General features: G+C 44.9%; 1 protein-coding gene across 1 annotated transcript; it reads left to right on the forward strand.

The window, feature by feature from the left end:
- Nucleotides 1-9,270: 9,270 nt before the first annotated feature.
- On the forward strand, nucleotides 9,271-11,325 carry LOC116220697 (transmembrane protein 271). Its single transcript, XM_031568663.2, has one exon. It carries the CDS (start codon nucleotides 10,069-10,071, stop codon nucleotides 10,840-10,842), a length of 774 nt encoding a protein of 257 aa, XP_031424523.1. The 5' UTR covers nucleotides 9,271-10,068; the 3' UTR covers nucleotides 10,843-11,325.
- Nucleotides 11,326-13,562: the final 2,237 nt, after the last annotated feature.

Below are 13,562 nucleotides of genomic sequence, written 5' to 3' on the forward strand. Positions count from 1 at the left end.
TGAGTTTGTCACCCCGGTAAAGCGGATGATCAATGTAGTCGTGAAGCATCCTCCTTGTGCCTATGAAGTTTTTATCCTTGAGTTTATTGTTCCTGCACGCTGCAGACTCTAATGTACCCCTCGCGTGCATCCATTAGCTTTTACGAGCCATATTACCCCAAGAAGTTATATTGTTTAGCTGATTTATGCTCTTGTGATCGGGACCTCGTAAATTGTCCTCTGTCCAGCGTGTGGCCAGTCCTGTGCCTGCTCAGAATCCACTACTGTCATTAGCAGTATTATGGACCAAATGAAATCCAGCAAGACCTGTCGCCCAAGCAGTAATTGCACCACCACGACTACGAGGCTTAAAAAGGAGTTCTCGACTCTGCTCAAAGGCGCTGTCAGTAGTCCACCGGTACACCGGAGTCGGTGATCAGACAAAGCCAAGTGACTTTACTGTGCGATGTTCAAGCTGTTGTTTTTACCCAGATGTACATCTTCCAGTCACTTGTTTTTATGTAGGCGGATAGCCTACAGAAGTGAAGTCGGTCGAATATAATGTGTAGTTTACGCCAGACCTGGAGCAGGATGGTGACTGAAGTACATTAGTCATCAAAGAGGCAGGTGTAGTGAGGGGGGCTTTCAATTTTTTTTGTCTCCCCCTTGGAAAGATGGAAAATGCCTCTCCCCAGTGTCCTTTCACATCAAACGCCTACTACAAACACTTCTGTGGGGAAAAAGGTTCTGTCTAGGTCCTGGGTTTAAAAGCTGAAGGGCCTAACAACAAAGCTTTTGCGGATGAAGAATCCAAAAGGTTAAATTGGACTGAAAGGAGCCCCACGTTTCCTCGTTCCATGTGGAACATTTGAAAGCTGTTCTGTGGTTCCAGGTTCCAGGAGTTTCAAATTGATCCAGCTCGGATGTGCTGTTGATCTGGACCGGGTTTCCCAATAATGAGAAATATTAACGGTTAGTAGTGTTCTCTGAGTGATTTTTACAAACGTTCATTCATTTTTTTCACAGGTTTCCCAGACCAGCATGAAATGCGAACAGGCGTGCCCTGCTCTTAATGGACGTGGCTGAAATATAATCTAATTTGGTAATATCAAATGACGCCACTGCTGCCTCTTCAACTTCGTAAGGTCAACATGCTAATCGACTTAAGGGTTAAAAAAAGCATCTACATATTGACCTGAAGAATAAACACACACACACACAAGTAATGATGCTAAAAGTTATCATATTACGCCGTATTCAGATTTGTTCGTTGCATGAAGTTACACAAGGAACTAACCAAATAGCATAAAACACAGACGGAATGAAAACGGAGAGCTGGAACACATGCTACTGCCAACACTGCACATGCTAATCCCTGACAAAAAAGGGAGACATGAACCACGTTATTCTCGATCAGAACACTACAAACGTCAAAGTGGAACCGTCGCACAGCATGCTGTGAGCCACCACAGACCCAGTTCTACAGCATGAGGGAGCTTCACTACGCCAACACATCCCACAGCCAGCCCCAAGTGGCTAGCTGTCCCCCAGGAGCCACAGTAAAGTCCCAGAGGCACTGGAGAGGCGATCAGAACACGGCCGCCTCCAGCGCCGCCACAACCCTTAGCAATGGCAGGAGGCAGAAACACCGTCCCTCGGGAACTGAGAGTCCCTGAGGTGTTAGGGATGCCGTTGTGGTCGCCAGGCCCGCTCCGGGGGAGGCCATCCTTGCTGGTGAGGCTCGGCTACCCGCAGTAGGAGGCCCTGGTCTCTAAATCGCGGATTGGACAGACAGCGCGGACATCCTCTGGCCAGCCGCTGCAATGTGGAGAACTCGCTGGCTGACAGCGGCAGCGTACAGACCCTTTAGGTTGGCAGCGGAGATGCAGAGGGCCCCTGGGCTGGCTCTCATAGGGGGCTCTCAAACTGGCAGCGATGCTGATGTCAGTCTGGCTGGCAGTGGCAATTGACTCAGTTCTTCCCCTGACCAGACTGGAGTGCCTCCGTGCCAAGTGTAATGGCTGCCCCCGACATGTTAGCACGGCAGGTCAATGGTAGGTCAGCAGGTCCAGGCCGCTGGTCCTGGATTACAGCGAGCCAGAACTCTTGGTCTCCAGCCTGGACTCGCAATGTATTCCTCCCTCTCATGCCAGCCTTCTCTCCTGTCTCTGTCAACAGCTGGGTGTTGGTTGGTGACCGCGCTGCTGAGAGGATGCCCAGGAGGATGCCAAGTTGCACCAGGGAAATGGTAGAGACCCCGTGTCTACCAGGGCAACGGCAGGGTGGACCATCAAGCTGGCAGCTCAGATGCAGTCCTATAGTGTGACCCAGGCAGCCAATCAGCATGACTCAGCCTTAGAGGCGAGCTCTTGCTTTCGGTGCTGGGCAGTCGTGATGTCGGACAGGATGAACGCCGTCTGGATGGTGGAGGCCGTCGCTGAGACTGTTGTGGTGGAGGCCTTCACTGAGACTGTTGTGGTGGAGGCCGTCGCTGAGACCTCTTCTGCCTGCTCCTCCTTCCCATCGTAGTCGGTAACCCCGGCGCGTGGTTGGATAGTGGGAGCCGCCTGCCGGGCAGGCCACGTGGACAGCACCACCTCGGCCCATTCAGCTTCGTGGAGCCTAACTGAGGGACTGGGGCCTGGCGAGGCTAACGCGCTGTTGCAACTACTCTGGTGTTCGCCCCTGCAGGAATGCGTGGAGAACCAGCTCCTCTTGGGCGGCCGCATGGAACTGTGGGTAACCACGTCGGGCAGAAACAGCCTAAAACACAGAGAAAAATTATGTCATAATACCAATACCAGACACAAAAGGGAGACATAAACCACATTATTCTCAACCGGAACACAACAAACGTCAAAGCGGAACAATCTTTCGCTAGCACAGTGTGATGGGAGCCAGCAGAGTCCCAGCTCTGCAGCATACAGAAGATTCCCTACCCCAGCAGGTTACCATGTAATAAAGGACGAGAGCGTGCTGTTGCAATAACATTGATAAATGTATTCTTAGTTGTAACGTCCTGCTGGTGACCCCAGTGAGAAACCCCTGTTAAGAAGCTCTTCGCTGTCTATTATATGTAAATCTACTAGCATCTTAAAGTCATTTTAAGAGGGATTCTATGAACTATTTAGGCTTGCAATGCTTTTGGGAAACGTTTGTCCCACATTTAGGACATTCCTGGGAACACGCCAAAATTACTGTTTTTTTTTCCTTCTATTTTTGCTATTCTATTAAGATGTCATGTGACCAGGGCTGTCCAGACTTACGCATTCGCCTGTGTCTGAGGTGGCTGCCCAGATAGTCACTGGTTCTCTGCACTCGATCTGGATCTGTAATAGTAACTCATCTGCAGCCAATCAGGATCTGTAACAGTAACTCATCTGCAGCCAATCAGGATCTGTAACAGTAACTCATCTGCAGCCAATCAGGATCTGTAACAGTAACTCATCTGCAGCCAATCAGGATCTGTAACTGCAATAGTAACTCATCTGCAGCCGATCTGTAACAGTAACTCATCTGCACCCAATCAGGATCTGTAACTGCAATAGTAACTCATCTGCAGCCGATCTGTAACAGTAACTCATCTGCACCCAATCAGGATCTGTAACTGCAATAGTAACTCATCCGCAGCCAATCAGGATCTATTCCAAATTGCACTCTTAAAACAGTAGCCGCATACTTCTTACGGGCTCTAGGCTAGTCCCTTTATTCGGAGAGTGCAGTCGGATCTTGGTGAAGCATTGAAGCAGCACAGTCAGTTCACCCCTTCAAGGGATCAGTCACGTTTCACACCAGTCCAAAATGGTTCAGGCGTGTGCAGCTGGGACTTGAAGTGTGATGCCAGGGCATGTAGCAACACAACACCAAAGTCTTTTTTTTAATGCCACTTGCTTAAGTGCCCCCAGATCTCACAGAAGAGCATGTGCCGGGGCCTGTTCACATCAACACCATAATTCATCACAGTGTCAAAAGAAGCCAATTTAATCAATACATGAGCTTGGATAGATGACACTGTGTAATATGCTTGAGTATTTACATGGGTGGAGGCCATAGGCTACTGCAGGGGACTGATGGTACAGCAGCTCACGTGTGATGTGTGTGTGCTGATGATGGATGGCAGCGCGGAGAGCATGTGGCTCGCTGCTCACTATTCCGCTCCTGGTTTACGGTGCTTTTTGCAGGGGTCAGAGGTCACTGTGATAACTTAAGAAGTCATTTAATCACGCCATGAAATGTCACCTTGCACGGGTCCTGGTCACGCAAGTCCCTCGGCTGCTGCGGCCTCTTTGTTTATGGGGGGTATTGGGGTAAATCAGCGGGATTACTCTTGCCACTCGCCTGAGCACGGAAACATCCATGGCCTTGCCCCCGACACGCCATTGAGATGCATGAGACAAAGGCAGAGCCCGCTTCCAGGCCGCGAGACGTCGACTGGTCGTGCAGGAAAACAATGTGGCCTGAAATCACAATGGGGGGAAGAAGGAAGCAGCTGCTGAAGGCTTTGAAAGGAGAAGGGGCTTAGCACAGCCGAGGGGAATGCAATTTTCTATTTAACAGAGCAGTCACTGCACCATCAATCCTCTCACTTACTCACTTGCCCCATCTCTCAACCCTTTCTCTCTCACACACACACACACACACACATACACAAACACACACAAACACACAGAAGCGCGCGCTACACATCCTTATTCCTGCTAAGGAATCGACCAAAAGCTGCCTGGCCATTTCCATTCATTCCCTCTCTCTGCGTAACAAGCTGTCCCGCCTGCCGAATGAGCAAGAGGTTATTGTTCCTCCTAAGCCCCTTCTTGAGGGATGGAGATACTTGGACATTAGCCTGAGGTCTCTATTCACTGCTCAAGGTTCACCTGTAAACAAGTGGACCTGCACGTTGTTAGGTAGAATAGACACTGCCTAAAACTAGGTCACCTCATTTCTTTTAAACCTTTAGATACGAGGATTTGAAATTTGTCCTAGACCATCCTGGAATGTTAGATAATAAAAAGTAACATTCTTTTGAAAGGTTGCTGTGTTCTTTGGGACTGAAAAGGGTATTCAAGCGGAGCACTTCTGAGGTATTGTGGAACTTGTTTGCAGAGTTTCAGAGGCCTGTAAGAGTCTGAAGTAGGAGCAGGGTTGTGGGGTCAAACTTAAGGAACTTGTTTTCCATTAATTTAAATAAGAATTCCCAGTGAATGAAATGACTGTTGTTCTTAGACTATAAGCTAGATGGGCTTTTAGTGTGACAATCAACAAAGCATTGGTCAGTCCCTTTAGCATTCCTTTACTGGAGCTAAATGAGAAGGATATAGCTATTACTGATCATAAAACAAGTGAAAATACAGAAAACTAGTTCTTGACTTCAAAGGGTAAAGTGACTGTTTGCATGGAGATGTATTAAACTGACCTACTGTAATTTAATGAGTCTGATCTCATTATGCCAGATGTCATACATCAAAAAAGAGTGTAGCGAAAAAGAGACCATGGCTTCCTATGAGTGGGTATACTGGCCTAGCCCGAAATGCCAAGACCATCAAAGCAAATGGTGTAGAAACTCACCGGAGGAGGTATGTGGAAATGTATTTCAGATACGTCCCCTGTAAATTACATCCATCTATAATTAATCACGCAGTTTTCTGAAGACCTGGCCATAAAATACCACATAGGTCACTCTCAGATTCCTCAATAAGGTTAGCTCAGAAACAAACTCACCTAATTCTGCCCGCAGAACAAGAAAACAAAGCTCAGTTAAGCTCATTCTTTCCTCAGGGTAACCTTTGTTATGCTTGTTATTTATTTTCTGGTGGTGTGGCAAATAGCACCTCCTATTGTTCAGTAGTCCCACTTTGCGCCGCCTAAGTTCAGACGTTTCCACATAGGCTAGCGATTCCATTTGTCTTCAGCACACGAATTTGGTGAACTTAACAGACCAACGGTTGCTAAGCGACACCGGGGTAAAACGTGGTTCACCGGGCCCTCATTAGTGTTGTGTGCGCGTGTCTTAGAAACGAGCGCTCGCTCAAGTGACAGATGTAGCTCAGCCCCTTCACCCCGCGCGCTGAGCAGGTAAACCTTTATCGGTCTCGCGGTTCTGAGCGCGCATACTGATGCGAGCAGTGTCGCGGTACAGTCTTATTAAATCCCCTCCTGTGTTTGCGCTCAGAGCGGCCTGTTAACACTTTCATATCGCTGCCTGAGTATTTCACAGTTGGTTAGTTTGCATTGTAAGCAGACAACTTTCTGCCTGCTGGCTTACCTGCTGTTTGAGAAAACAGGATCGACGTTGTCAGTAGCCTAATTCGGGAAATAACCTTGAGCTCTGAAAATCTGCTTCATAAAAGTTTTATTACCTCCTTAAACTCATATACTAAATCAGAATCAGAATCATCTTTATTGGCCAGTATTTTTTCTGGGTTTAGTAATGTGTTTTTTAAATGTGTTTGGTAGTTCTGCAGTTTGGATGGAATGACCTCATGGGGGTTTAATTTAGTTTTCTTTGTTTGCATACATTAAGTTGGTTACCCTTCTGTGTTGATCTCTCTTCCTCTCTTTCTGACTCCCTCCCTCCCTCTCTCTCTTCTGAGTTTTTTTTTTGTGTGATTATTTTTGTTGTCTGTGTCCAATTTTAAATTGATTTTTTTTTCTTAAAAAAAGAACATGTCTCTGTGCAGGATTAAGATAGATATATATGGTGAATGTATCTATGTGGCTTGTATGCTATATAAATGCATCAATATTTGATCTATGTTCTCTTGCTATTATAACTCCCATTTTATTATTTGCTAATCTGCTCAAGTCTACTTACATGGGCTTTCTCTCGAACACCTCTTCATTCTAGAAAAATATCCTAAAACTTTGATATATGGTATACTGAAACATACAGGGCAGCTAAGCAGACACACTTGTATTCTCATAAAGCATCTCTCTTTTGTATTGAAGGAATGAACTTAAGAGAAGAGCAGATGTCAGTGTCATTTGTTGACAAGTAGTCTATCAATCTATTAATATAATCTATAATCTGTACATGTCGCTATCACTTTATTTGGATAGCCCACCTTCAGAGACTTCACAGATGGTTTGTTGAAATTCAAGTTCAGTCTTTCTAATTGTTCACTGAATATCACCTTAACCAAACCCAACCCTAACCCTAATCTTAACCATAAATTGTAGTTAACAGACTTTTAACAGCTAGTTTGTTTCTAATCTGAGCATCTGTAGTCTATAGGGAACCATCCAATAAAGTGTGACCTGTATATCTATTGGTTATGCCCAAGCTGAATAATCAAGGACATGTTATTCTATCTGAGGGTGGGGGTGGGTTAACTCAATTTGTCATTTGTTGCTAATGATGTTGTCAATAAAGAAAGATTAAACTGCCAGGCGTAGTACTTCTACCTTCTGACAGAGGATGCTCCCTTTGAAGGCAAACAAGCCAATCTGGCTTTTGCTGCAGCAGTTAATTACAGTGATTACTTGCTTGGTGGAGATAATTGATGGTTTCATTGGCTGGGATTATTGCTTTGTGGTGGTATTGGCAGAGTCTGTCTAATAAAAATAGCCAGGATGTAAATATAAAGCAGTGACGTCCGAAGTGGAGTTTTGCCAGTGTGACACAAAGCTGACATGTTGACTTGAACAGTTCCTCTGTCCCTCAGCATCTTTCAAGCACTAGAGGTCCTGCCAATTAGCATAGGCAACCACTTCCTGTCTCCTCTGTGACTTGACAATCCAACATTATTCTTTAAGCACAGACCACTCATTTGCATCTGCATCACCTCCAGTTTCATCATACTTTTATGCTTTCATGTCTGCAGTCCAAATGGAGCAGCCCCATCAAATTAGCTCTACCCAGGTATACTTTCTGTTGTGAGCTCAAATGTGGTTATAGTTTCCAGTTCGGACAAATATATTGCTTTAAATGACAGTTCTGAAGGCCAATGCCAGTTTTTCTTTGCAGTGATAGTCTGTTGAAAACAAGCTGCATGAAAGTGTACCTACATGTCAAAGTCAGGTACCATTGTGTTTCACCATTCTCTGTGTTTCCTTTAAAAACTTGTCTAAACATGTCTTATTCCATGGAATCTACTGTGTGTTTATACAAATATAAATATATATATATATAGAGAGAGAGAGAGATAGAGAGAGAGAGAGAGATAAAGAAGCCTTTATAGATGAAGTAGGCTGCACCAAGTATTAGACTGGCTGAAAATCTACAAGACTGCAAAGCCTGTGCGAATTGGGATTTGAATTAGAACTGTGCAAAATATGATGTTATAAAAACAACAATAATTTACACTTGGTGGCGCTAGAGATGCTGTGGGGTGGAAATGTAGAGCTTGCTTTATCACTGTGCCAGGTTTCATTCAAATACCCCCAGTGGATCCCCAGAGACGCTAATGACCTTATGATCACAAAAACGTCTAAATTAGCAGTGGTTATGGCAACTACAGTGTTTGGCACTGAAAACTTTGTTTGGCACCACGGCATCTAGGGAAAACGAAAATAACAGTCTGTAGATTGGATGCAGTTTGTTAATCTGTGCGTGAAATTGTTCAAATGAGGAATGTTCCTGTTGATTGTCATGTTTCAAGAGGCAAAACTGAAAAAATCCTCTGGTTTTACTACCAAACACCTTTGGCGTCGCTCTGTGACACACAGCGCTCCCCAAAATAGGATTGTCACTCGTTGCGCATGCGAAGCACGTCCTCTTAAAAGACTCCACAGAAGATGAATCATTTGCACATCACACGGCACTATGGGCGCGTTTCTGCACCCCGACCTGCATCCCGGCAAGGTGCGCCGGCTCTGAAGGCTCTGTCAATTACTTTTTACTATTCGTCTTGTAAATGTTCGCCTCCCACTGGCAACAGGACAATCAATACTTCGGACTTACTCCCAAAGTCCATCAGAAACTTGGCAATGGCAACATACAGCATATATGCGACATCACAAGGTCGTTTCACCGGCTGTTTATTTTGCTCATGGTGTGGTTTTCATACTCTAGCAAATGTCCATTGCCCTTATCTCACTTTCCTGGAAACTGTCCTACAACATATCCCAAACACCGACTGCATTGTTCAGTAATGCTGAATTAGTGTTATTAAATTGGGGAATTATGTACTATTGAGATTACAATGCAGAGATTTGAGAATATGCCATATACAAACTATTCAGATTTGTATTTGTATGTAAACATGAAAACTATGGCCTACAGTTCCGTTAACAGTAATCATCACTACCTCGCTTTCACACATAATCTACGAGAGCGCCATGCCCCAGATTTCAGCACCATAGACAGCTCTCAGCCCTGCCAGTGGCGAATTCATTTTTGTAAAGTTCCGTATTTTAGCTATAATTACACTTTTCCTTTTTGTAATTTTCCTGACATACTGGGCTGTGATTTTACAACATATACCCATTTTGTTCATCTATGAAATTGTGTAACAAAGCGAGGATTTAAGATTAGGCTGTAAATATTTTAAAGAAAAAGGCTGTTTTTGCATTCGTATATCTTCAGTCCATTTCTGGAAAATTATTCATAAAAAAAAAAACTGCTACATTGGCAGATCTGGATGGGGAGTGGAAAGTTGGCGATGCATCATGTGAGAACCAAGGTTTCGGTCAAGTAACAATCACCGCACCACGCAGCCCTCAGAAGTTGCTCTGCGCTCACGGCGGAACTCCCGTGCCGCATGCCGAGCAACTGAATGATCTCGGTGTCTGCGTCTGAGCGGGGCTCTCACACTATCTTTTTTTTTTATTCAGGACTCCGAACATAGTCTAGAGATGTGTTTCACTAAATGACGGCGTGGATGGGGCGCAAGGGTCATGAAGGTAATCACTTCCTTTGAGTTGGATTTAGGGGCTTCTTACTGCAGAAGGAGCGCGCTCTGCCCATCAATAATTAATCTATTTCTGAAGCAACGGGGAAGGGGGGGAGTGTACGCAGCTCCGGAGATCCTCGTTTTGAAGAGCAATCATCGGCAAATCATGTCACAATCTGACAGGACTTCGAGAGGGGCTGCCGAGGAGGACAAAGGAGGATGAAGGAGGGCGAAGGAACGGGAGAGGTAGAGGCGGAATATAATGAAGTTGAGTGGGAAAGGACTGTGCACCATCGTCTCCGGCTGCCTGCTCTTCGTCTGTGCCATAAGCGCCGTTGTCGTCGGATTCAAATGCATCGCTCTGGGCTCCAAAGTCAGAGCGCATTTCCACCTTGGGACCGCGGCCGGGGCTTTTTACTCGGGAATACTAGTCGGACTTGGGCAAGTGCTCCTCGGGCTGGCACTAGTCTGTTGCAAAGGGAAGCCCGGCTGTCGGAATTTTTTTCTCTTGGGGATTTTGGTGTTCTTGCTGGGAGTTCTCACCGCCTTCTCAGGCGCTGTTCTGGATGGCGACACGGTGTCACTCGTAGAGCGGAAATATGCCCACTATTGCCTCGACTCGGTGGATATAAACCCCTTTTGCGAGCAGCTGAAGACTTATCAGAGGGGACTCGTCGTATCCACAATTCTAAACACACTGGAATGTCTTCTGGGGCTTATGAACTTGGTGATCATTAAGAGGTACAAAACGGCACAGTTTTACAGAAGGAGGCACTCTCGGCGACAGGGCGGGGGGCCAATCATTTTCAGCGAGGAGCAAGACTTTTCAACGGTGGAATTTCAACCGGTGTCTTACATTAACCTGGGGGTATTTCACGTGTTCGACGAGGCAGGAGTTGAGGTACAATGCGGGGGCCATCCGTCGATCGAACTCCCAGGCTACTCGCCCACGGATCCGGAGCTAAACCATTCTTATCCTTTCTCGTACCCTCTTCCGAATGAGTTGCCACCCGCATACGAGGACATTTTCCCTTGAGAAGCACGTAACAAGTAGCAACTGTTTGAAAGGGATACAAAAAAGTTAATAACATGGGCTCTAAATTCTGCAGTGACAATCATTGGTTTCCCTTGAACTTCAGACGTAGTTGGGTTCAAACTGGGACAAACGTGAGGATTTTTATTGTTAATTCACCACCAATGCAGAATTCTGTTCATGGTTTAATTTCTTTGGGGTAAGTCGGCTCATCAGTCCTTTGGCAGCATACATATAAAATATAATGCTGCCAAAGAACTATTGTTGTCTAACTTAAAAAAGAATAGTGGCAATTGCATAAGGACATTTACAAGTAACCTAAAGTGTAACATTCTAAAAGATTTAAAATATCAGCGACGCGATTGTTATTTTCAACTCTAATTGTATTCTCATCTTATGCCCATGTAGTTTGTTGATGTCATTTTATTGTTTTCTTCCGCGTTGCCTACGTTCCACATACAGTATGAATAAAGGTATTTACTCTCACTTGACGTATAGAGTTAATTTTAAACTATCAAACGACCAAGACAAGCGCCTATTTATCAATGGCAGCTTGTGATTTAAAAACAAATACGATGAATGTGTTGTCAGCATATGAAGAGAACAAATGCATTTTAATTTCGCAGCTCAGTTTGTAAAGGCCAAAAGGAACAGGCCTTTCCGCCCAAACTATCCTGTGACTAAATTCAACATATCCTAATTCATTGTAGTTTTAGCTTTGTCCTCTTATTTGCTTCCTCTGGCGAACTTACAATAGATACAAACTCCTTTTCTATCCTTTTAAGGGAAACCATGACAGACCTGTGTGCTTTTTCTGTATACATTGCTTGTAGTAGTGTTTGCTAGGTTCAGTTTGGATTAATGGAAGCATTTTCTCTGTTCTGAGTCCAGATTTGAAGCTATACATATTACCACCTGCCTAATGTTTCGGAGGATGGATCAGTGTATCATTTGTTGTGTGCAATTTAAGTATCTGATGGTAAGTAATGTGTCTGATGGTGACTGGGAGTATGTGCATTTGAACAGCTTGCTGAGGCCCTTCATTCATTATAAGATGTTGTCTGGCCGGTCTCCACCATCCATTAAAAAAAATCAATGCCAGGTCTATTTCATCACGACGTAGGCTCAGACAGATCTTCCGGCATCCTTTTACATGCGTGATAGGTGTGACGGCCAGACTGTAAGACTCGTGATGAGGTCATTTGAGCTCTGCAGAGAGGGCAGGAACAGGAAGCCCAACGAGTACTGTGCTGTACTGTACTCTATTCAAATGAATGCATATGGAGTTTAGGATTATATTTGCAGCCTGAAGCCCAACCTGCCTGTGTGATCAGATTATATTTTGATGTGATTTTCTAATATGAAAATGACATTCAAGCAACCCTGATGATATCCAGACTGGCCTAGATAATTTGCTATCTTTGCACACTGTTCCTCTTACCAAGTGGAAGATGCTGCATTTTCAGTTTTGTTCTCTCAGTGTGTGTGTGTGTGTGTGTTTGTGTGTGCGCGCGCACTCTGTAACTCACTTGTCCAAGCCTTAAACACTTCAGATCTATTTTTCTGCTTTTTTTTGTGTCGTTGTACCCTGAAGATGCCTCACACACTAGGAGGGTGTTGGTTCCTAATGAAGTGGTGGCGTGATTGATTAGCGGCGTTGCGTTGTTTTGGCCCTGCGGTGTGCTAGCCTTGATCTTCTCATCACTATAACACTTAGGCAGCCTTCTCACTCATTTCCGTCGGGCCGTCTAATTCATCGGAGCTTTGTCGCATCCGTTAGGGTGACAGGCCACTGCCACAATATGCTGAGCCTCTCACAACACTGCTGGTGTTCCGACCTGCCAGAGATAGATGATAAGATACCAGCTATATGAATAGGACTGAAGCAGATGGATTAGATCATGGACAGCCCTCTGATGCACCACTCCCCCCCCCCCTTAAGCTCCAGGAAGCCCTTCTGTTGATATGTTCCGTAATGGCAAAATCACTACTGTTTCATTTAGCTAATGGAACCAAATGGAGCTCCAATGCTATTCACTTTCTTCTCATCCTTGAAAGTTTTTCTTTTTTTAATACCATCTCATATTTAATTGACTAGGAGGAGATCTCTCAGTGCTCTCATTCATATCGCTCAAGGTGGTCGCTGAAGGCCCTAATTTAATGCTTTTTTTTGTTGTTGTTGTTGTTGTTTTTGAAGTGCAGTGTTGTTTCTGCCCCCATTAATACTATCTGGTGTGACAGTAAAACCACATTATGTATGTTCCACACAGCCCATAGAGATGGGGGGGGGTCATCAGAAGGGCTTTTGGAAGTTGAAGGACCTTGAGCGTGTTTGACTGAGTTGTACAGCTGAAATATGAATGCTTTCTCAGACGCACATTTAAAGGTGCCAGTTGGAGTTCGTGTCATCACAAAATAAATTGGCTCATAGAATGAGAGTATTCCTATGTAGACAATGATTTTTGAGTTGTAATGTAAAAATGAAACACATGCCATTAAATATGCGATGCACAGATCGCAGAAGAAAATGGGTTTCATAATTGCATCATAATTGTGGGTGTTGAGGCATTTTTACTTCCCAACAACATCAACCGCAAGCTGCACCTTCATACACATTTTTGTGAAATCTGACCCTTCTATGTGCAAGGCTTGCTAAAAAATACTGCTGATTTGATTGAAGAGATGCTCTTGAGCTTGTGCAGGATCGCTGAGGCAGACGTGTC

Source organism: Clupea harengus, chromosome 6, assembly GCF_900700415.2.
Source record: "Clupea harengus chromosome 6, Ch_v2.0.2, whole genome shotgun sequence".
Taxonomy (NCBI): Eukaryota; Metazoa; Chordata; class Actinopteri; order Clupeiformes; family Clupeidae; genus Clupea; species Clupea harengus.